Source organism: Pungitius pungitius, chromosome 6 (assembly GCF_949316345.1).
Source record: "Pungitius pungitius chromosome 6, fPunPun2.1, whole genome shotgun sequence".
Lineage (NCBI taxonomy): Eukaryota > Metazoa > Chordata > Actinopteri > Perciformes > Gasterosteidae > Pungitius > Pungitius pungitius.
The window spans coordinates 9,119,138-9,143,836 of NC_084905.1; the positions used below are offsets into that span (position 1 = coordinate 9,119,138).

Here is a 24,699-nt window from a genome sequence, read left to right on the forward strand (position 1 = left end):
CACTGCTCGCTGTTGTTTTTGTGTATTTCTGTCAGCGTGTTTCACGCCTTGTTTTTCTATCCCTCTATTTATTAGATTGAAAAGCTCACATGTCAAGACCGCCTCCCAGCATACATGACCAACGTTGTCATGATGCTGTTAATGGTAAGAAGACAGCCATTATCTGCATATACCAGTTGGACATGAATGTTTCCCTTCCCCTTCACCCTGAAGACCTGTTCTTTGTCAGATCGGTGTTACGTTTGCCATTGTGTTTGGCGTGATCCTCTACCGGATCTCCACCAAAGCCGCCCTCTACATGAGCTCCAATCCAGTCACACGGAGCAACGCACAACTGACGGTCAAAACCACCGCGGCCATCATCAACCTGGTGGTCATCCTCATACTGGATGAGGTGTACGGAGCTGTGGCACGATGGCTCACCGTATTAGGTAAGCAACTAGTTCACTTGGTCACATGTCCATGAGGACAGCGTTCAAAGCCATACACATCAAAAATACATGCACATGCAATCGGGAAGTTAAGGTTCATTTATTTATCACAGACTTAACCAATGGCAGTTTAGCCGTTTTTATTATCAACAATCTTTTCCTAAAGTAAGTTGTTTCCTGTAAATTCAGGGTTATTTTGACTGTAAGCTGGCAAGCATGTGTTATTGGAATATGTAGGAAAACTAACAAGCAAAAAGACCTGATCGTATGAGGATATGTTTTAATAGTGCACAATAACCTCTCTCACGTCTTATTTTACGAGTTCTTACATCAAGTCCACCAGCTCTCGCATTTGGCAACATATGTGTCGGCATATGTGTCGGCTTTTAGTCAGAGCTTATGTGCTTGCTTCTGTTTTTCACTGCAAACCGTTCACTTGTTTTTCAGAGGTTCCTAAAACAGACAAAAGCTTTGAGGAACGACTGATCTTCAAGACCTTCATTCTCAAGTTTGTCAATGCATTCACTCCCATCATCTACATCGCCTTCTTCAGGGGAAGGTTCGTCTCCTCATTGTATTTTGAGTGTGTGATTTTGTTATTGTACTATGTTCAATCACTCAAAGAACACTTTTAAACCTGTATTATTATCCCTCTAGACTGGTTGGCAGACCAGGAAGCTACCTGTATGTGTTTGAGTCCTATAGAATGGAAGAGGTAAGTTCACCCAGGCCACAAAAATGATTCATCAATCAAACAAAAAGATATAAATAAACACAAAGAATTTATTTCCGCCACCCTCTTTGAGCTTCATATTTAGATCCTACTTGCAAAAACCAAGTATTACTTTCTGTTCAAAACAGAAGTCGTAGCCGGTTGCTGTCACTGATTCTTTCCTCTGATTAACCGTCCTTTAGCTCCTCCCATATGCGTGTACTTCCCCATACGGTGGGCTGATGCTTTGCTCTGTTTTTATGCAGTGTGCTCATGGAGGCTGTCTGATGGAGCTGTGCATCCAGCTGAGCATCACCATGTTGGGAAAGCAGCTAATTCAGAACAACCTTTTTGAGATTGGCGTTCCGTGAGTATGAAACACTTTGAGCTGGTAGTGTCTTATAAGAACATCATGAAGCACAATACCGGTTCATTCAAGTGAGGCACAGAGCCAATGGTCATCTAAAAAAGCAAACTATTATACAAGAAACACAGAATAAACGTTGTTGACAGTAGGTTACCATGACTACAGCACTAGTGATAATCCTGGCTCAAGACAAATCCAAACAAGGCTTTTGCGTTCACATTTTGTGTGTGTGTGTGTGTTCCTCAGCAAGCTGAAGAAGCTGATTCGCTACATTCGGTCAAAGCAAGGGGCTTTTCAGGAAGAAGAGAGACAGAAGAAGCTGCAGAGATACGAAACCGACCACTTCCTGGAACCGTTTGCTGGCTTAACCCCGGAATACATGGAAATGAGTCAGTACCCTTCAGTGAATGAAACAACAAACATGCACCAAATGCTCCCATATTTAGTCACTGAGTTATCAGGAAAGGTCAAGGGTCAACACCGACACTGACACACAATAACAGCATAAATATCACACGCAAGGTTGTGTTGTGTCACGCCTTGTGGAACAGGGCGAACGTGCACGTCCACACTTCAGGAACAAAGAGATGACATTGGTCATCACTGCTGGGCTGAGGGTAAACATAGCTCCCCTAACACCAACAGATGGATAAACATCAATGGTCTTGTTTCTGGTATGAACAGACTTAACAAATACTCAAAAGGGTATTCTGTACCCTTTTGAGTATTTGTTACCTACAGATTAAAATGATGCTCATAGTGCACGATAGAAAGTGTTAACCCAACAAAACTACATCCAGGACTGCGCAAAGGGTTAGACATTATCTGTGAATTGTCCAAATTAGCATTTCAATTACTGAATTGTGGCCAAAGGTGGGTTCTAATGTTGATCTACCATACAGCGCTTTGATGCATGTAAGTATGTAACAGGATGTATCATTCTCTGTATTCTCAGTCATCCAGTTTGGCTTTGTCACGCTGTTCGTGGCGTCCTTCCCCCTGGCTCCGCTCTTTGCTCTGCTCAACAACATCATTGAAATACGACTGGACGCCAAGAAGTTTGTGACTGAGCTGCGAAGGCCGGTGGCAGCGAGAGCCAAAGACATTGGTGGGTTGTACTGAACATTCTGTAGTTCTGCCACAGGGACACAACGTGCGCATGGAAGGAGCCGATAGCAAAGGGGACATTGTGGTGAACTTAACCATAAATGTCTGGATAAAAACTGTGTTCAGATCATCAGACAAAGATCTCTGTTAAAAAAGCTGTTGATTCATATGCTTGTGTCTACAGGTATATGGTACAACTTACTAAGAGGCGTAGCAAATGTGGCCGTCATCATTAACGTAAGTAAATCGTGTTGTAGTTGTAATGCATGCAGTGCACATAAAGGGTTTCCTTTTGGTTAAAGGAAGTTAAAAGGTCAAATTGAAAGGCAACTGTATGGTGCGCTGTTTGTAAAATGTTGCACGTTTCATCTAAATGTAAATGTTAAATGTTAAAGGTAAATGTTAAATGTTCAGTTTACATGTCCACTGAACGTTACAATATTTACGGTAATTCATGCAGCAAGCCAAGATGGCAAGTCTGAATGAATTATATAACAAATGAAATAACAAATGCATCAACTTGTTTTTCTGCATCACTTCGAGACAGGAAGTTCCTGATTATCGATATATTCCGTAGATGAAAAAAGTCAGTCCTTGAAGTCTTCTTTATTTGAGAGTTGAAGGCCATATCCTGGTCAAAGAGAACTCCAAGATTTCTGACGGTGCTGTTGGATACCAGAGCAATTCCATCCATGGAGACTGTATCACGAATGATGACATGTATAGTTGGAGCTCTTTGAGCATTGGACGATTAGAAAGGAGAAATGCTGGTAGAGGCCAATTAGCAAATACTAATGCCCTGATTGTATATTTCTACTAAACATCGGCCAAATGGTGATGAGCACTTTGCTTTGTAAACCCAGAGTCAACCACAGCGTCTTGCTTTGGGACTTTGTACTGCAGAGTAGTGAGGAGGGATCCACTTGGCAACAACCCAGAATGTCAATTGGCTTTTAAATGCTTTAGAACAGTGGTTCTCAACTGGTCTAGCTCCGGGAACCACCATCACCCCTTAATAACAAGCCGCGACCCAAATCGAGGAACATTCTCAACATCTCAAATTTATTCAAAATCAAGTTCATAAGCTGAATTTCATATTCAGGATGCTTAATTATCCTAAAAACCCAATGTCTCCCCCATATCAAAATGGTTTGACCCAACTTGGCACACGCTGCTGAAAACATGGACGGACGAGCCGGCAAAAAACACGACACTCTGCTGCATTAAAAAAAGTCCCTTTAAAATAAAATCACAGGATAATTTTTTTTCTTTCTTTTTTTTCTAATTTTTATTTTCCCATGCCACTAATAACGGGTCCGCGACCCACTAGTGGGCCCACAAGTTGAGAATCACTGCTTTAGAAACTGAAAATAAATGTTCATTTTGAGTCTATATTTTGTAGCTAAATCAAATATTTTTCCAGATATTCAATATTCATTTGTATAAGGCAATAAAGTGAGTATGAGATATGAGTTTACAGATAAAAGCCTCCCTGCTGCTGGTTGCACCTACAGAACATGGGTCTACCTCCTGGTGATACTTGTTCTTTTTATGATTTTAGCTACCTTTTCTTTATCCTAAGCTATTATTGGCTAACTGCTCAGTCAGAGGCAGGGCCATAGTTCTAACCAGCTGTTTGAGGAGTAAATCCAACATTTATTCCTATAATTCAGTCTTGAACCTGGGAGGTTTATTGGCCTGCGGGCAGCAGCTACAGTTATCTTTTAAATACATGTTTTACACAGTGACCATTGTTGAGAGAAGAGTCTACTCTCAGCCGCCAGAGGCTTCATCTGATAACTGAGTGGATGCTTTCATTTCAACCCGACACATACAGTATGTTGTTCCATTCCACTCTGTCTTGTTTGCACATTCTAATTCCATTTCCTTCCTCAATCTCTGACAACCCCCCCCCGTCCCATCACCACCTCCCCATCCGCCCAGGCGTTTGTCATCTCCTTCACCTCAGACTTCATCCCTCGGATGGTTTACCAGTACATGTACAGCCCCGACGGCTCCATGCACGGATTTGTGAACAACACGCTGTCCTACTTTAACATCAGCCACTTCCAGCAGGGCAAAGAGCCCATGGACCCGCTGTACCTCGGCCACCCTGTCCAGATGTGCAGGTGGGAGATCAGTCACAGTTCACCATGAAAGCAAGTTCAGCGTTTTCAACACAAACGCAAAGAATTTACATTTAGTCTTTTTCACAAGGCACAAAATCCAGATTTCCCCTCTATAGTACATGTGTTTATTTTTATTGATGAAACCCAACACAACTTATAAATATTCTTCATCTAGCACGGCTTGCCCTAGAAAATGCCATACCATATCTGACAGATGTATCAATGTGATTACCAACAGTGATGCATCCTGTGATACGAGGCCATGTTGTTGTGCAAGCCATTCACATATTTCTATCAATGCCAAGTGATCCACCAGCAGGTTCTCCAATCAGCATCCATTTAACCGTGGTGTGAAGGAAAGAAAAGAACCCCTCGAATCCTTTAAAAAAATATTTTGCTCCATAATACTCGAGAAAAAAAGTAGCTCGCCCACACTGCCAGGAAGGGTAGAACATGCCAGCTTTAATTTAGCCTGAGCAAAAGCCCAGCACCAGGGGTCTGGTTCCGGAGGAGTCCCCCCTACCTGCTGACTGCCAGTCGCATCTCTTCCAACACTTTGGGTTTCCCATCAACAAGAAGGTTCTAGATGTAATCCAGTAAACAAACTATCAAAGCTTACATGGACGTTCCAGTGAACTGAAGGCACACTAAGATAGCGCCGTTATTTTCACCTGCTCTGAGCTTGAGAAAACTGGTTGCAACTTATCAAGGAAGTTTACGAGGTTATGTGGAAGTCTGGGTTGACGTGAATATGGTGAATACTATTGGTAAGATGAAAGCAGAACATGTATTTTTGTCTCCAAAAGGTATAAGGACTACAGAGACCCCCCCTGGTCAACCACTCCGTATGAGATCTCAAAGGAGTTCTGGGCAGTGCTGGCTGTCCGACTGGCTTTTGTCATTGTTTTCCAGGTAAGATAATCCATGCAGAAAAGTGGGAAACAGAAAACCTTTTTAACTTTCGCATACTTCATTTCTTTTGATTTGGTATGTAAATACTGTAAGAAGTTGCCGTTGTTGGCAGTGACGGCGCCGTTAGCTGTGAGCTTGCTGGCTGGTCCGCCGCCACCATGTTGAGAGCCGTTAGAGGGCAAATGGATATGCTCTTAATTCTGCATTTAGAACCTTAATGTTTTTTTTTGCATAAAGGATCATTGAATTTCATTTTCTTCAGGCACACTTTTGACATAACAAGAATATCTGACAATTCCCCCAGTAACTAGGTACCTTTATAAGTGATCAGTTTTCACCAGTCCTCATGAATCTGAATCTAAAAACATAAAAACTTCTTGTAACATGGCTAATGTTTTATGATGAATTAGAGCTAACAAGTGAAGATGATAGTGACATTTTCTCTCCCATTTATCTCCACCAGAACGTTGTGATGCTCATGAGCGACATTGTGGACTGGCTGATACCAGACATCCCTAAAGACATCAGCCTCCAGATCCACAAGGAGAAGATCCTCCTGGTGGACCTCTTCCTGAAAGAGGAGCAAGGCAAGGCCGGCAATCTTGAGCGCCGGTCCTGTATGGAGGGCAAGGAGAACTGGAGCAACAACAACAACAAGCACAGCAGCAGCAGCACGGCTGCTCAGCCCCGCTTGGGTCTGCACACCAACAGCCTCTAACGCTGTTCCATCCGTGGAGCACAGCCCATGTGGCCACCCAACCCAAGCTGTGATTTTTTATTTTTTGTTCATAACATTCCAACATCCGCCCGATGCGCGACGAGGTAACATTTGGGGCCAAATACGTCGCAAAGTGTCTCAATTGACACGTTTAGCATCATTTGTGAATGTATTTGTGAATGCATTCACACGTCTGTAAATTAGCATGAGGATTTGAGAAAATGTAGAAGAAGAATGCAGGCGTCTGTAACTGAAAATGAGTCCCACACAATGTAAATGCAGAAGAAGGATTTGTGTTGAAGAGAAGTCTGATTTGGAACTTGTTCATTCATCTCGCCATAGGCCCTGATTGGAAACATGAAAGAGAAGAAATGTAAAGGGAAAAATAGGAATAGTTATTTCAACAGGTTTATGCTTGGTCAGAATCCCTTAGCACCTCTTTTTGGTTGGATCATCAGCACTATGCGATACAATGTCATGGTTTGAGGCCCAGGGAACGAGACACGGGGCAAGTTATGTGCTCACTGTCTGCACTTGGTTGGCACGTCTCGTCCTCAATTTGAGACCAATAGAAGGCCTGCAAATTTCACAAAAGCTTCACCTGTCTGACAGTGTGAACAGACAGTGTTGAAGAGGTCCGTGTCTGAACAGGAACGCCTTAACATACATATTGCATGAGGCCTGACACACTTTTCCCATCAGAAACACTTCTCTTCTACTTTACCGGCTCAAAAAATTGGTGCTTTCGAAAATGAAGACAACACAAACAATTCTCTGTGAACATCTCCATGGGTTCAAGAGAAAATCATTTCCATTTCCAACTTTGCTCCACATTGGCTCCACGCCGTAATGCAGCGCCTGTAGCTACATGCTGTGACGTGTACACTGCAATGTGCACTTTTTTATGTAACCAATGGAAAATGTCTCATTATTGTATCTGCCACTGTAGCTCTGTATTAGTTCTCTTTTCTTGGTGTTATACAGCTCTCCTGCCTAATAAAATGAGGAGAATGGGAATTGTCATGTATACTCTAAATAAATATTATATTTCTATAGCATCTCGACTCAGGACAGTATGTTTATCTGGTTCAGTCATTCATTCTGGCTCCTCAGAGAGAACTTGACCTGAGCCTCTGGAGAAGGATGGTGAGGTTCACAAAGTGCTGGAATAATAAGACTTGTAGACCAAGTAGTTCGTACTGACTTCAATGTAAATCTTCTTCTTCATCTGTGGAATCAGCCACTCCCAACAACTAATTTAAAATGTTAAAGAGAAACCTTTCAACCAGGAAGCAGCTGTTTTGAGTACGACGTCTCCAAGTGTTTTCTGTACTTTTGTACGTTAATTTGTTTTTGTACATCTATCTATTTTGTATCATCTATATATGTCATGTATTGATTTAACATAAATATACGCTATAGGTGGTCATAATTTAAATAATTATATCCATGAAGTGAATTATATTTTTGAAGTGATACATGGTCTTCCTGAGGTAAACAGATGTTAAGTAAGATTTGTTTAATGATTTCACACCAGTGTCGAGTAACATTTTAACACAAAGCTTCCTGAAGATGTGAACAAAGCTACCATGTTCTTGACTGCAGTGCGTGTCATGTACAATGTTATGGTATAGCATGTCATTAAAAAGCTATAAAACCAGACCCAGACTACTAAAACCTTTTGGCAGGGACAAGGGCAGGCTTGGATCACCCGCTTTGCAGAGAAGGTACAGTGGGTCGCATTAATAAATTGGTTCATGATGAGTGTTTCACACTTGTAATTTTTCACAAGCCTGGTGAACTTTCTACCAAAGACATGGCAGCTCAACGACTTCTCCCCGGTGTGCAGCGTCATATGCTGGGACAGATGTCTTTTTTGAGTGAATGTTTTGCAGCAAAAAGAGCAGCTGAAGGGTTTCTCCCAGCGACTGACTCTGACAGAAGCTTGCGTTGTCGTCAGAGCAGCTGTAGGGATTTACAGCTGAATGGTTTCTCTCCTGTGTGGGTTCTCATATGGGAGCGCAAGTCTGTGCTCTGTGTGAATTTACTACCGCACACTGAGCAGACAAAGGGTTTCTCTCTGGTGTGAATTCTCACAGTATCTCCTTTGTTTCTAAAGTTTAAATGTTTGACCACACTTTGTCTCTACCCTTCTTCTTCTTTTCAAATATGTTGAGTGTTCCCTGTGTAATCCCTTTCTATAACTTTGAATAATGGCTCTATAATAAGTGCACTAAGGTAGGAGATGAAAAGAAACAAAGCAACACACCCTTCTGACGGCTGCTCTAAGCAGGTGTTGGGTTCTGGAAGCCCCTTGAGGGAGATCACACTACGATGAATCAAAAGAGTCACCTCGAATTTAAAAAATCAAAAAGTATTTAATATCTAAACAAAGTGATAAGGAATACAATTTACAAAGTGAAATACAATGTGAATAGTAATATATTTTGCAAACTAGAGAACTCTCTGACCAAGTCAAAGGTGACTTATCAAAGCGGCTGCAGGAGAGCTCTAACAGTTCTTCTCTTAGTTTGGTATTTCAAAAACTCCCAGGGGGGTTGTCTTGTGTTGAATTCGAATGTCATTGGCTTCTTCAAAGTGTCTCCTCCTGGTTCATCCTCTTCACATCCAAGTATGAATCTGCTGCAGTAACCTGAAACCTCTCTGTCTTATCTCTCCCTCACATTCCAATATATTCTATGTAGAAACATTTGACTTTATTCCTTAATGAGTGAATATAACAGCATACATAGTTTGTCTTCATCTTATAACTAGTACACTTCAATTACAACACAACATATAAGATCACAGTTCTTAATGGTTTATCACAGTTTATCTGGTGCAATACTGGTGCATCCAGTTGCTTATCTAATGTCACAGGGTGAGATCAAGTTGGGGTTTTGTCTGCATGTTTTGGTCTTGTCATTTCCGTTTGATTTTGAAAGTAGTAACCTTCCTCTCGTTTCAGGACACTTGCCCTTCCTCATGTCACCAGTCGAATCGTCTCCCCTGATTCCTGATTGTGTCCACCTGTTTCCTATTACCCTCATGTGTCTTATAGTCTGCGTCTCCCTTTGTCTTGTGCCTGATTGTACCACCTTGTGTCCACCTTACCCTAACCCAGCCACAGGAATCATTTTTCCTTGCCTGGTCTTGGAACAATTAGCCTTTTGTTTTTTCCTCTGTTAAGAGTGACCTTTTGTTTGAGTTTTCTTAGATTTAGTTTGGCGTGCTTTCAAAACCTTTTTGTTTTCCTCGATATACCTGGTAGGAGAAAAAACTCCTAAAAAAACGTCTTTGGGGAAAGTTGGGAGAAATCCATAATGGATGGCAATTAGCTTCCGTCGCCAGGTTTTAACATTACATCATGACAGGATGTTAATGTGTACAGTATTAATATAATTTACATGACTATAATAGTTGTTGTCTATAATGCATTCACTTCATCTAACATACAAATATAATATCTACTATCTAACATCACACAAACTACAATTCTACACTAAACATTACTACATGTAATCAGTGTTGTGCCTGAACGCGTTCAATGAACGATAGTTCATGAACTGGTTTATATTTTGGGCGAACGTGAACTGAACGTACTGTATTAATGCCCGATGAACGTTACTGTGAACTCGTTCATTCTGGTGTCTATGAACGGCACGTTCTTTCAAGTTAACATCATTCAATGGGGTGCAAGATTTCGATAGAAAACACACCATAAACGCGCCTTAATAAGTAGCGGAAAAAACACCCAATCTGGCAACACCAGCCTCCAGCGTCGCACCGCGCATGCGTCATCAAAAAAAAAAAGAAATGCATGGAGGCGACAGCTACCTGTAGCAAAGAGGCGGCGTATAATAATTTAAAAGAGTTTTATGAAGTTACTGACAAGGTCGGTGAAGATGGGAGGAATCTGACCTTTCTTTGCAAACATTTGCACCTTAATGATAACTGTCGTGTTTTTATTTCTTATTTTAAAAAGACCATTCAAACAGCATGTGTTTGAGAATGTACTGTAGGGGTGAACGCTGCAGCTGCTGCTAGTGTGGAGTGAATGGACGGCAACATTAAAGCAACAAAGGGAAAATGATGTCCCCTCAATGCTAATGTAAAGCCTGGTTGGATAAGGATTCAAAATTGGATATGAAGATTAAATCTGATGCATAGCTTCAGTGTTAAAACTGATAAAATAATTGCTGTCTGTGGTTCTGGGCTGTGGCAATCATTTTGAAAAATAATAGCTTGCAGCAACATATGGAAAAAAAGAACTTAACTAGTCGGAATTGTGAACTTAGTTCAAATATTTTGAAGTTTGAACTATGAACTGAACTAGTTCATTTTAAAATTTGTGAACTGAACTTTGAACTAGTTCATGTAGAAAGTGAACTTTCCCAACACTGCATGTAATATACTTCCCACTGCTAGGTGTGCATTTCTTCTTAAATCGCTAACCTAGTGCACCACAAAGTGAACGAAGTAAACAAATCCTTTCTGTTCCCTCTTCTGAGCTTATGCAGGTCACGTGAAAAAGGATCCAAAGACTCGTACCCGAAAACCCAGTCTGGAAATGAACAAATCATTTCTGTTTCTCTGACTGAGCCTATGCAACAGTCCTGATGCACGCCCACCAATAAAAATGAACAAATCTCTCTTTGAGAGGACTCGTTACTCCCGAGTCCTTGTCAGGATTTGTCCAAAATGAACGAATCGTTCAAGAACAACACATCACCGCTAGCTACGCATTACCTTTGTCAAAATATGGCAGACGAAGAAAGAATCTTGAAACCATATCGTTTTGAACCAGTCCGACCCTGAAGAAGAAGAGGACAGGTGTTTCATTAAGACCCCACGGAACTATATTAACTTGTGGTAAAATGGGCATATGGAGCTGGCCGAGGTTTCCTTGTCTTCACCCAGCACACTCACCGCACATTGCAACTTACTCAAAGTACTTCTAACACACATGCTATAAGGATAAGAAATCAAGCCCTTTAGATTCTAGTTGAAGTAGCCCTCAAATGTAACATTATCAGTTGCACTTCCGTCTGTGTTAATTTAGGTGTGTGTTGTAAAAATAAAGGCAAATGTGTTCTTCTTAAGAGTGTGAAAAGCTCCCACTGACTCAAAGCCTCTGCTCAACACTGGGTTCTCACTGGGGTCATCTCCTCCCGCTTCGTCCAGTTCAAACCAAACTTATGTCCCCAAACAGTTGGGAGAATTACTTTTGTGTAAGCTGGGCTGTGGACAGTGACGATCCTTACGTGGCTGCAGTTAATCCAGATTGTACCAAACTTTCTTTTCTTCACTTAAAAATATTTCTCTAAATTGTAATGTTAACAGATTTAGTCACAACTGAGACCAACAACACTGATAAAGCTGGGTTGAAAACCACTTTTTTACTAAACATAAATTAATAAAGAAGGTAATTCCTTAATGTTATTGATCAGAAATTCACGACACTAAATTCTTGAAAGATGGAACCATTCTTTGTAAGCTTCTAGTTGAATCGCTTACAATAAACCCAAGAGTCTATCAGATGAGTGTGGTTTGTTGTTCCACATTCACGACTTCATTATTCAATCATTATATTTGAACGTTATTAGGGAACAAAAAGAACATCATGAAATCCCATTTCAATTCTTTCAAATTTTAATGAAAATAAACTTTTGAAAATACATTTTTGTACAAAAATAAATACCCACAAAGCCCAGAGCTCTCAGACAGACCCATGTTGCTCTGACCAGAGCTCGTTTCGTGCTCTGAGAGGTGGGAACGTGTTAAGGGTCAGTGGGAAATGATTGGTCCCTTTTAGGATTCAACTTATCTCTATCACAACAGGGCATTGAAGACCTTCTCCCAACGGTCTCCCATCTCTGCTTGGGGTAACGTCCACCCGCGTAGACCACACTGGGTCACAAAGCTTATTGTGCCCTGAAGGTTGAAGTTGAAAAATGTGACAAGATGAGGTGGTAAGAGTCAAACAGAAAAAAACATTTGAGCCGATCAGCAAATCCGTGAAGAGAAATATATCCAGTTACAACGTCACCTGCTTGGTTTGACTCCTTCTGTACAAAGCACGAACTTAATAATGTCTATTGCCATTAAATTATATACATGCTAATGTCACATAAAAAAGACAAAATATTGTTACAGGAGTCTTAGCTCAACGAAAGAAATATCAAGAGTGAAACTGTAGAACTGTTTTAACGACTACCTGGTCAAACTGGATGACGGTCATAAAAACTAATCTGCAACTATTTGGAAAATCAATTATCAATTCATGAAACATTTTTGGGGTTTCAGCTTTTAAGATGTCAGGATTTACTACACATATATTCTATTATTCTCATCCAAAAGTAAACATAATCTGTATTTTAGAGCATTGCCACTAACTTTTAAATTACAACCACCTGTAACATGCCACCAGTCTGCTAACCATGTGCATCAAGTACCTCCAAATACTGGAAAGAAATATTGAGGCTAAACAAGGAACAAGCCTTCCAAAAAGCATTAGCAAAGCAGGCGTATTTACATATTCTATATACAACCTCTGAAACATATTTATTTATTTCATACCAGCAATATTTTGCAGATAAAAACTGACATGAAAGAGCACAAGGAAATAATCCCACACACGTCTCCTGCGCTCTCATTAAGAACCTACATGCTGTATACTTTGGGCCCAGCCACAATGCGCATTTGCACTACATCATGTTGCTCTGTATTACCTGTCAGAGATGCAGCTGTACATAAAATAAATCTACTCTTCTCCCCATAAATACTGTTTAGGTTTATGACCTCCATCCATCCCTGTTGTAAAATGTTAAAATGGGTGATTCATTTCTCCCCAAACAGAGGAAATGAGTCAAATGCTTTTGTTATAATGGTAGGGGAAACACTGTTTTTTATTATATATATATTAATGCTGTCTATTTATGCACTTTATACACTTTTCTTGTGTGTCTATGTAAGTCCAGTTCTGAGAGCGACGTTGGATCTCCACCTGAAAGAGAAACCATAAAAGTAGTGTGAGAGTAAAATCCTGTCACCTTGTATACACATATTTAGCACTTGGTTGTGTTAAGATGGATACAAATTCTGAACATTAGTCGGCGCTGCAGAGGGTAAAGTGAGGAGAAGATGACAGAGGGAGAGAGAGCACTGTGGACTAGACCGTGCATGTTGCTGTTGACTGCTCATACACGCAGCACGTGGCCTACAGTAGTTTAACTGAAGCAACACGCAGGCACCAAACTACACACTGGCTTCACGCTTCACTCTGCAGGACAGGACAAACCCGGGATGAAAAAATGCAACACAATCTTTGGTTGTTTGGTCCTCTCCAGGGTTCAGTCACCTCACACCAGCTCAAATGATGCACAGTGCAGACCAGGAATCTTTGTGGTTAGTTGGATGTCGACTCATAAGCTATAACTTATAATTAGCTGTTGTCAAATTGCTTCATACATAAGTTCACTTCCTTTTCCTTTCTATTTATATTGGCAGTAACATCCAAACAGGAAGTCAATGTCAATGTGTTCATTTTTAACAATAATGCCCTCTAGTAGATTTACTAGATATAGATACTACATGAATGACCTTCAACATGATTTCTATAGCTGCTAACCTTCAATCACTGCTGATGTCCGCTGATCTCTTCAAAAGTAGCTTCCTCCATTTTCTCCTCCTGCTGTTCAACGTCCTCCTCCATCCTCTCCTCCCTTCCTGCTATCTCGGCTCTCCTTACTTCCTCCTTGCGCCCTCGCTGCCTCTGGTCGCGTCGCACCTTACGAGTGAGGCCTTTCCTCCTCTGGCCCAGAGAGGAGGGCTGAGTGGATGGGGACACGTTGGGACACGTAGAGGAGGAGGATTTGGACGATGACAGACTGCTCATGGTTGATGACGAGGCCAAAGAGGGAGGAGCCCATGTAGACATGGCGGCGGCTACAGAGGACGGTGTGTGCGAGCCGGGGGAGCCGCTGAGGGTCTGGGATGGGTGGATGTTTTCTGCACTCTCCAGGTCTGGGTATGGGGCAAAGGTGGAGGATGGGTAGAGGGTGGACAGATGTGGAGCTATGGAGCACCCAGCTGCTTCCCAATCAGCAGGCCCTTTGGGAGGAGAGTCTAGGATAACATGAGAATACCATTATTCTACAGTTTGACTGTCAATGATTTGTTTCTACATGATCCCACAGAAAATAAGAATCCTGCTTTTGCGTTTCCTCCTACCAGGGCCACTGCCGGTCAGTGACTCATCGGTCATCGGTGGCTCCGCCTCCTCTTGGATCGTTGGTACAGATGCTAGGAGACCTGACACACACAAATAACTATTGTTGCTATCTAACGTGCATCCATACTAAAAGTGCTTATCAGAGTTGGATCAAGAATAAATATCTGCGAGATGTGTGTGTATATATGCAGTATCTCCGGGGTCTGACAGCGTTGTTAGTGGACGTACTGAGTCCTCGGTAGTGGGACAGCTGTTGGTAAACTTGTTTCATTCTCTCGATGTTGAGCCTGCTGCCCTCTGTGTGGTTGATCATGGGTTTCGGGTAATCCACTCCCACCACACAGTTGGCTGCCTTCTGGACCGACTCCGGGGCATTCCACGGCTCATAGATGTACCGGTTGGGATAGTCCTTCAACATGGGGATGTAACGCCTGCATAACATTTAAAAAGAATAGTTAATACCATTTGAACTTCAATCCCCTTTGCAGATGACATTAAAGCACATGCGGATAACGCAAAGGTGTCAATGTTAGCGTGGGTCCATTGAATAAAGAAATGAATAATGCAGGGGGAAGTTTCTCTGAAAACTAAATTGAAATTTGAATTCTTTTTTTGCTTTTTCGTCAAGGAACCACATGGCTTCACTTTACAAAGGAGCTCATCATGCCTCAGATGTCCCCGTGTGGTCAAGTGAGCTACCGATTGCAAACGATCATGGTGACTGCCACAATCATGACAAATTTAAGCCCACATTATTCTTATTACTGGTGCTGCCACAAGAAATACCCCTGAGCTGAATAAGGAACATGACATGGTATGTGTCTGAGCAGGTGGTACCGGATGTAGTCTCCAGAGGGGTCAGTTCTCCGTCCAAAGCCAACAGGACAGTAGCAGTGGAAGAACTGCTGGAAGAAGGCACTGCAGGACAGCCACATCCAGCTCCCAGCATTCACGCTCCAGTCGGCATCCAGCAGCAGCTCCTCAAACACCTGCAGGCTCCCACAGACGGATTTATACAACATCTGCAAAGTGAACATTGATGCTGTAAAACTTGACATGTGTGCTTTTGGCAATACTAAGTACCTTCATGCCGCTCTCCCAGCTGATCCACAGGTCTCCCCTGGTGAGAAAACAAGCCACGGCGTGTCGGGCCAGGTGGTGGATCCAGCCCTCCTGTCTGAGCTGAGTCATGATGGCGTCGATCCAGGGAAAGCCAGTCCGACCCTCGGCCCACTTGGCCAGTGCCTCTGGGTTCTGGTCCCATGGGATCTGAGAACGAATGTGTGTGCGACACAGACATCAGGAAAATGCTTTTGATCCCCTAGGGCGTGGCAAGAAACACGTCCTCTGTGTTATCCCACGGTACGACGGATAGAGGGATGCAAAGGCCCACCTGCACACAGATGGGGTTCGCCTCCATGCGGTCAAAGTTTGGGTTGTTGGTAGCAGCTGTGTAGAAGAACTCCCTCCACAGCAGCTGGCCGAACAGGGAGAGAGGAGGACTGCAGCGCTTACGGAGCTGGAGGAAAGTATAACAGAGAACAATGACAATGATTAACCGATTCCAAAGAATTCAATTCAAGATATAAACCTGGAAACTTAAGAGGCCTCAACTTGCTCTTCATTGTTTGAAGTGATGGAGAACAGAGGATCCACAGTACCTTCATGTACAGCTCTCTGAGGTTGTAGTACAAAACCCGACAGGACAGACAGCCAAAGCGCAGGTAGGGGCTGAGGCCAGTCGGACTCGCATACAGAGAACACGTGTTGACACGAGGGTGCTCAAAGTTGGCCACCCACACCTACGCAGACAGACACACACACACACACACACACACACACACACACACACACACACACACACACACACACACACACACACACACACACACACACACACACACACACAGAGATAATGTGATTACATCAGATATTGTCACTTCTATGGAGCCAGTAAATGTGGTCTTTGCATCTGGTCAGCATGCCCCCAGGACGGCCCCTTAGGGAGGTGTTCCAGGGACGGCCAGCTGGGTGGAGGCCCCCGGTAAGACCCCGGACTGAGTGGAGGGATTACATCAAAAATAGCCTAGGAACGCCTTGGGATCCCCAAGCCGCCCTCCGACCCAGGATAAGAGGGTGAAAATGAGGTGAGATTGTCTCCATCTTGTGCTATGCAAATGTGCACTATGCTTCCTTTACCAAGAGTTGTGAATAGGGACAGGTAATTCCACATGTTCAAACTTTTAGGAGTGAATTCCTTTCATTTTAATGCAGGATTGCATTTGGGAATTGATGGAATACGATTCCCAAGAGACAAATCAAGCTTGCAAACAAACTCAAACAGAACCAATGAACAGGGTTGAAGGTCATGGCCAGAGTTGGAAGACACATTGTGTGCTGCCTCCAAAACAAAGTGTCAAAGAACAAAATGTATTTGCAATGCTTTACCTTTTTGTCCAGATGTTTGTTGAGTCGGTCCAAGGCCTCCGACTCTCCTCCCTGCCACACAGCTGGAGGCAAACCTTCAGTCCGGAAACCTGGACACACGATCGAGTGTGGAAATGTTAGGCATTCGTCCTCTAACAAAGCAAACATGTCTATACTAAAGTCTGACTAATAGTCAATGATACATTCAATCACACCCTGTCTTTCTCTTAGCCTTTAGCATCCCCATCTGCACGAAGAGTCAAAAAGCTCTGATATTAGAAGAGTGAAATGAAAGGTGTGCATACCCAGTTCTTTCAGTGAAGGTATACTGTACTGCTGGTTGTGGTTGTCAGCTATATTAGTGCGACATCTGTCCATCTGCTGCTGGTTGATGGGAGGCAGAGGTCTCCTGGGTAACTCCAGTCTGCTCACGATGGCCTGGAACCGCTTAAAGGTCAGAGGAGGACTGTTGTTGTTTGCCTCTATTATCCTGTAAAAACACAGGATAATAGACAGAAAGGTAGAGCAATATACTAAAGTAGTACATCATTTTATTATATCCAAAAGGTAAGAGTCCCACTTCGCTGTCTGTCATGTTGTGGTGCAAATTCATACACAAGTATTTATTGTTGGAATGCATTGATGCATTCCTGGAAAGCAGCCGGTCCGGACTCAGTCTCGCCCCACACCCTGAAGCATTGTGCTGACCAGCTGTCTCCTGTGTTCACCGCCATCTTCAACACCTCCTTGGTGACATACCACGTCCCGGCCTGCTTCAAGGCCTCCACCATCATCCCTGTTTCCAAGAAGCTCAGGATCACAGGACTGAATGACTACAGGCCCGTCGCACTGACCTCCGTAGTCATGAAGTCCTTTGAACTGCTAGTCCTGTCCCACCTGAAGACCCTCACCAACCCCCTCCTGGACCCCTGCAGTTCGCCTACAGAGCCAACAGGTCAGTAGACAATGCTGTCAACATGGCCCTCCACTTCATCCATCGGCATCTGGACTCCCCAGGAACCTACGCCAGGATCTTGTTTGTGGACTTCAGTTCTGCCTTCAACACCATCATCCCGTCTCTGCTGCAGGACAAACTCTCTCAGCTGCACGTGCCCGACTCCACCTGCAAGTGGATCACTGACTTCCTGTCCAACAGGAAGCAGCTCGTGAAGCTGGGGAAACACGTCTCTGCCTCTCGGTCCATCAGCACCGGTTCCCCCCCAAGGCTGCGTTCTTTCCCCTCTGCTCTTCTCTTCTCCCTGTACACAAACAACTGCGCCTCCAGTCACCAGTCCGTCAAGCTCCTGAAGTTTGCTGATGACACCACCCTCATTGGACTGATCTCTGGTGGCGACGAGTCCGCCTACAGGTGGGAGTCTGAACACCTGGTGACGTGGTGCAGCGAGAACAACGTGGAGCTCAACACGCTAAAAACAGTGGAGATGGTTGTGGACTTTAGGAGGAACACAGCCCTACCTTCCCCCCTCACCTTGTGTGACTCCCCCGTCACCAGTGGACTCCTTCCGTTTCCTGGCCTCCATCATCACCCAGGACCTCAAGTGGGAGCTGAACATCAGCTCAATCACGAAAAGGGCTCAGCAGAGGATGTTTTTCCTGAGGCAGCTGAAGAAATTTAACCTGCCAAAGACCAATGATGGTGCACTTCTACACGGCCATCATGGAGTCCACCCTCTGGTCCTCCATCACCGTGTGGTACGCTGCAGCCACAGCCAAGGACAAGAGCAGATTGCAGCGTGTCATCCGCTCTGCAGAGGGCGATTGGCTGCAATCTTCCGTCTCTCCAGGACTTGTTCGCTTCCAGGAACTTGAAGCGGGCCAGAAAGTAGCTGACCCCTCTCACCCTGGACATGAACTGTTTGTTCCCCTTCCATCCGGCAGGAGACTGAGGTCCATCAGAGACGTCCCGCCACACGAACAGTTTCTTCCCTTCGCTCATCAACAGAGCCCGGGCCCCCCCTTACTGACTCTGACTCCCATGTACATTCAATCACTTTGTCACTTTCACTTGTCACTCGTCACTTTGTTTAGCTGGTGCACTTTATTTTTATTTCTAATTTTATCTTATCTCCTCAAACTTACTAACCCATAGCTTTAGCGTACTAACCCATAGCATATATTTTATTATACTTTTATTTATTTTTTATCTTATTGCTGCACTATGTCGTCATTATTGTTCTGTCTTCTGTCATGCACCAACCGCCAAGACAATTTCCATGTATGTCTAACATATTATGGCAATAAACGTTTCCTTATTCCTGAAGTATTGTTCTTTGAATCTTTAATCAACTTATTCTTCTATTTCTTCCGCGGCACCTTTCAACTCCTTCACACTTTCATCTAAGACCATTCAAACATTAAAATATTCAGCTCCTTCAGGAGAGGTGTGCTATGACTTTTCAGCTTTTTAGCTCTTATAATTGAATTTATAATAATTAAAATCATCAACTTTTCAACATGGTTTCCAATGGAGTTAATGTTCAAATCCTCTCAAAACTTCTTCAACCTTCAACTTTTTCAGCTTTTCCAATCTTTCAGCTAGAGACACCAATTAAACTTTAAAATTTTGACAAAAGTCTGAACTATTTTATAAAAAAACTGCTTGTTGATATCTATTGTACTTTTTTCATAATCACAAATTATGTTTCATTAGTTTTTGGATCCTCCAAAGCCAGAGCTTTGGTACCCTGGCCTGCCCTGCGCTGACACGGAGGGTGAGGAAAAGGCACCCGCACACACACGTTAAGCTTTCGCAGTGACGGGTAGATCACCTGACTCGTCTACATCAAGCATAGTTCAGTATTCTGAGCGGGTGACTTTTTTGGCATCACAAACCACACCTCAAAATTGTCTTCGTGGTTTATTGTCACTCAGAGAGCAGCTTGTTGACTGAAGGTCCGACCACGCCGTCGATGTATAAGTACCGACCACCGTTCAGCAGCCCAGGAAGGAACCACACTGCCCTCACGCACCCCAGCAAGGTACGGTAAATGTCTGTATACAATGTATCCAGAATTGTTACATAGTGTATGTTAAACACAGGAGCAGCGTAGAGGGAAGTTAACCACACGTCTTTGCCTAACTGTACACACAGGTGCTTGCAATAGTCATGTTAATCTAAATATGTTAATTCGATTAAACACAACTTCGTAGACTGACACGGCAAGCATATTTTAGCATTTCTAAATCATACAAGCAAAATTTGATTTCTGTAACTGATGATCTGGTGGCTGGTACGGCCTCATGCTTCTAATTTCTTTTGTGGTTAATACCATGTCCCTATTTTTATTTTACTTTGAAATGATCATTCAGTGGCCATGGGTCGATCAGTAGGTCTCAGCTGGTGTCATCTGTTTGTGTCCCTTTGGTTGTCTCTGTGTGTTTGAGTGGATCTATCCTTTCCCTTGAGACTGCATTGACTGGAATGTGTAGTTCATGTATGCATTTGTAAATCCATTCATGTGTTGGTACACACAGTCAGTGTCTTCTCTCCTGTTTTTAAACTTCTATCTCTGCAGCCAAAAGCTCTTTCTACCAATCTAGAATTGAGTCCTCATGTTCTAACCCCAAAAAACGATTTTCTCCAACGTCCTCGAACCCCCCAATCCTCCTCCCACCTCCACCCGTCTTCCAAGAGACTTTGTCAGCTATTTTCCAAAATAGTGTTGTGTTGGAAAATCTGAAACATTTAAGTTTTGACAAATATGCAACACTTATTTTATGTATTCATGCAAATAAACACATAAAACATTATATACAAATATATTATTCATGAGCGTGTGCTACCAACCTATCCAGGTTGTAGAGGGTGTGTGCATTTCTAACAATGGTCTCCACTCCAAACTCCTGGGCCATCTTGATGATGGCCCCATCCCTCTCTTTCCCATAAGGCTCTGGGTCATATTCAAATGTCAGTCTGGTCACTTCCCACTCCTGCAGTGAGGCAAAGAAAAGAAAAACAGAGGAAGAAGAAATAACAAAGACAGGGAAAAAAGGAAAAAGTGAATAACATCAAGAGACCCACAAAGGCCAGAAAATGGCAGAACCAAACAATGAACATTTATCAGTGCCATTCACGTTTGGAGGGTTTTTTGTTCTTCAAAGTTCATTGAGAGAGCTAGAGAAAGACTTAACGAGTAAAAAGAGTTTAGAGAATGAATCGACGGCTGATCTAGAGAAGAACTCTACGTCTTCCGGTGATGGCCCTTTGGTGGTTTGGTCTGTGACAGACATATACAGGATATATACCTTAAAGAGCCTTGGGAAAACATCTGTCGGCTGCCCTCTGATTACAAACAATCTGGACTTGAGCTTCTTCAGACTGCTGTCCAGGTCTTCCAAGGCCTCCAGCAGGAACCTGCACATAGACACACAGGAGTTAGAGTTAGTGCAGTTAGTCAGAAAGCTCTCCAAGACAGGATAACTCACTGACTCAGTCCTGTGTGTCCAACTCCACACCAACTGGATCATTACTTTTTGTGACTGAGTGAGTCAAGAATGCTGGTCTGGACGAAAAATACGGACTCCATAACCAATTCTGAATCAGAGCACTTGATGTTTCACTTAAACTGGAGCAGCTGTTACACAAACGTCACGTGCAGACTCTAATCAGCCCACTGAGGTGGTTCCTTTCTTCATCATTGAGGTCAGACTCAGTGGTAACCCAATACGTGCCGGACAAACTGCTTTAACTTGAGAAGTTCAGCAATGCACAATCTTTATGGTATTTTAAAAATAAGGTGTTGCCATTCTTACTTTGCTAAACACTAGATACATTTTAGAGAGTGTGAAATATGATCAAAGCCACAGCTTGAAATTAGAAACGGATCAAATACACTGCTGCTAGGTTACAGATTGTAACCTGAACATTGTAGGTTGAAAAAGAAGGTTAAATGCAAATGTTTGCGCGCCTCTCACACATTTTATTCTACTTGGTATCATGCTTCTTGCCGCTTATACATCCACTTATCATGACTATTCAAGCTAGCAGTGTTTTATTATGTATTCATGCTGATACTAATGAGCCATAACTCATCCATCACATTTGATGCCAGCTTTGGACAGCTAAGGAAATGATCACATTTAAGATAACGTAAAGAGAGTTGAAGAATAATCCTTAATCCCTAAACAAGTTCTGGTTTTTACTGCAGTGATTGTGACCTTATTGATGGTTTGTTCCATAGGGGAAGATAAAGCACACAGACATCTGATAAGAATCAAAGCTCACTGGAGCAGAGGAGTCACCATGGTTACTGTTACACACTGCCTCCTCACCTGCTACATTTTCACCACCAGCACACAAGGATAGTTTCAATTCCAAAAAGTGTGAGAATAAAGTCGTCACACATTAGACTCATGAGATAAGAATTAAGACTAGAATCATCATTCCTAACCGTAATGCAAAGTTGACCATCAGAAAACTTAAAAAATGTTATCCCGGGTGGTGGATACCTCTGATTGTCCTGATCCTTTGGAAGCACTCGCTGTGATTTGTGTAAACATTTGAGTTTACATTTGTATTACACTTGTATACTTGTGATGTGTTATGTTGCTCAATGGATGCTTGGCCCGGATTGATCTGAATGGAACGATCAGAACGAAGAAAATGTATATTCAGTGTTGAATTAAAGCCATGCCGCCATGGTCTGCGGCGCATGCACCACATGACACGCGTCACACACAGTCACCCTCATGAATCACAGATGAAGTGTCATTCAGAGAGACACCTGCTGTACCAGGTGTATGTCAGGTAAACAAACCCCCACACACATCAGCTCTCCACTCAAGACCAGACACCTGGAATATGGCAGAATACCGATTTTTTAAACTAGTTTACACCGGCAGAGTGAAGCTGGCCGATAGAATGTAATAACAGCAGCCGGCGTGTTGTACGCAGTGTTAGATCATACACTTCTAATATTCTTTAACGAGGCGTGATCAGAGAATAACTTGTCAGCAATAGTTAATTGATATGAAATATATTGATTTACTATGAACATGAGTGACACATTTACAAAGACACTTCATTTCTTGTTAGAAGCATCAGAAGCTGGAGATCTACATTTAAGGAGGGATTATCAATTGTGGATAATACATATTCTTGTTTGAGAGGATTTGGGTCTGTAGATCGCTGCACAATGCAGGAAGGTCCGATTTAAATCAAGTATCGGGAAGTATCAAGTTGTGCAATAAAGGTTAAATCTGCTAAACATATATGGATGGTGTGGTTAATAGTAATACATTATCTACATATACATGTATATATATATATATATATATATATATAGACATATATATATATATAGACATATATAGATGTATAGCATACTGTATGTTGGAATATACATTCATGAAATTATAGGCGCGTAGTGAGTAAACTACAAGCATACAGATGGATAAAAAAAGAGGATGTTAGCTGGATAGCAGCACTTTCTCTGCTATTATTATTATTCTATTATTTGACTGCAGCTGGAGACTTTCCCGGCTTCTAGACCACGCCCCCAACTCACCCGGATGTTTCCACCTGACCTCTCCGAATGACATCAACAACAGACAGTTTAACACCAAACCGATGCTGTCCAGCTAAAACCAAGCTGCGTGACCAGCGCGTCATTCGGCAGGTCCATACATCAACACGAGAGACGTGCTCACATTGAGAGGTCGTTGCTATGACGTTATTACACAAGCCCCCTTCAGTCTCTTTAGACACATTTTAGTTGCATGAATCCAGCGATGGTAAACATTGAGGTCCAGTTTGACATATTAGGTCACAAAGCTTAGCTTTAACTAAGCTATGTAGCGTAGTTGTACAAAGCCTCTGGCGTTAACTAACACAGGTAAATTGAAGCGAAGCGTCACGGGCTGCGCATTAATGAGGCCATGGACAACGCGAATAGCGGGCTGCTTAACCGTGTGCGCGTAATGCGCTGTGTTTAACGGCACGTGGGACAGTTTACGTTACGAACCTCCATCGATTGATCCCCACGTTAGCGGCTCCGGCGAACCACGGGTCCAGGATATAGACACAGCGCACGGTGTCCGCTCCGTCCAAGGCCTCCTGCAGCACCGGGTTGTCGTGCAGCCGCAGACCTTTGCGGAACCAGTGCACTGAATTCACCGTCATGAGGACTTCTTATTCCATCCCCAGAGAGGACCCAGAGAGTGCTTTGGAAATCCGGACCACACTGAAACGAGTCCCGAGGACGTCACTGTGAACCCAAGACGAGGGGGCGTGACCAGTGGCCGGCGCGGTCCTTCTTCTTCTTGGGCTTTAATGACGTTCAGCAAACAGCTTTCTGGTTCATTACTGTCGTCAAGTGATGTGGAGACTGGACCAAGGTGAGCCTCTTTCATACCACAACCCGACGCAAGGAAACCCTTAACCAAAGGAGACGAATGAAAGGGAAACAAAGAAAAGGGGAATAGGAAATCAAAGTTCCCTCAAGTTCATGTTGAAAGATGATCTTGCTCAGCATTGGAATAGACCAGGTTACATTACCAGTACATAGCAGGCACAATTCAGAGGAACTCAGTAAAGCACCTGTTGACTATTTTATGAATTCTAGATATATATGAAATACATTTAAAGTCTTAAACAGACATTATTACTGAAACAAAACAAAACAAGATTTTTGAATTCTGCCCT

General features: G+C 42.9%; 2 protein-coding genes across 3 annotated transcripts in view; one reads left to right on the forward strand and one right to left on the reverse strand.

Moving 5' to 3' along the window:
- Window positions 1-7,434, forward strand: part of LOC119196490 (anoctamin-1-like) — a 29,993-nt gene extending 22,559 nt beyond the window's left edge. Inside the window, exons 14-24 of one of the 2 annotated variants that reach the window (XM_037452222.2) lie at window positions 76-144; window positions 230-431; window positions 879-990; window positions 1,089-1,146; window positions 1,410-1,510; window positions 1,757-1,899; window positions 2,466-2,618; window positions 2,802-2,854; window positions 4,562-4,746; window positions 5,553-5,658; window positions 6,122-7,434. In XM_037452222.2, the coding sequence (XP_037308119.1) occupies window positions 76-144; window positions 230-431; window positions 879-990; window positions 1,089-1,146; window positions 1,410-1,510; window positions 1,757-1,899; window positions 2,466-2,618; window positions 2,802-2,854; window positions 4,562-4,746; window positions 5,553-5,658; window positions 6,122-6,376 (1,437 nt within the window). In that variant the 3' untranslated portion in view covers window positions 6,377-7,434. The remainder of the gene's footprint in view (window positions 1-75; window positions 145-229; window positions 432-878; window positions 991-1,088; window positions 1,147-1,409; window positions 1,511-1,756; window positions 1,900-2,465; window positions 2,619-2,801; window positions 2,855-4,561; window positions 4,747-5,552; window positions 5,659-6,121) is intronic. The other variant, XM_062563021.1, reaches the window with a different exon arrangement.
- A 4,578-nt stretch (window positions 7,435-12,012) lies between these two features.
- Window positions 12,013-24,466, reverse strand: LOC119195571 (cryptochrome-2). The gene is made up of 13 exons (XM_037450601.2): window positions 24,020-24,466; window positions 21,303-21,411; window positions 20,845-20,987; window positions 17,342-17,526; window positions 17,058-17,146; window positions 16,271-16,411; window positions 16,003-16,128; window positions 15,693-15,878; window positions 15,447-15,598; window positions 14,838-15,040; window positions 14,609-14,689; window positions 14,007-14,503; window positions 12,013-13,382 (listed from the first exon to the last, which is right to left on the reverse strand). The coding sequence occupies exons 1-12, from the start codon at window positions 24,175-24,177 to the stop codon at window positions 14,013-14,015; spliced, it is 2,064 nt and encodes a 687-aa protein (XP_037306498.2). The 5' UTR covers window positions 24,178-24,466; the 3' UTR covers window positions 12,013-13,382; window positions 14,007-14,012.
- Window positions 24,467-24,699: the final 233 nt, after the last annotated feature.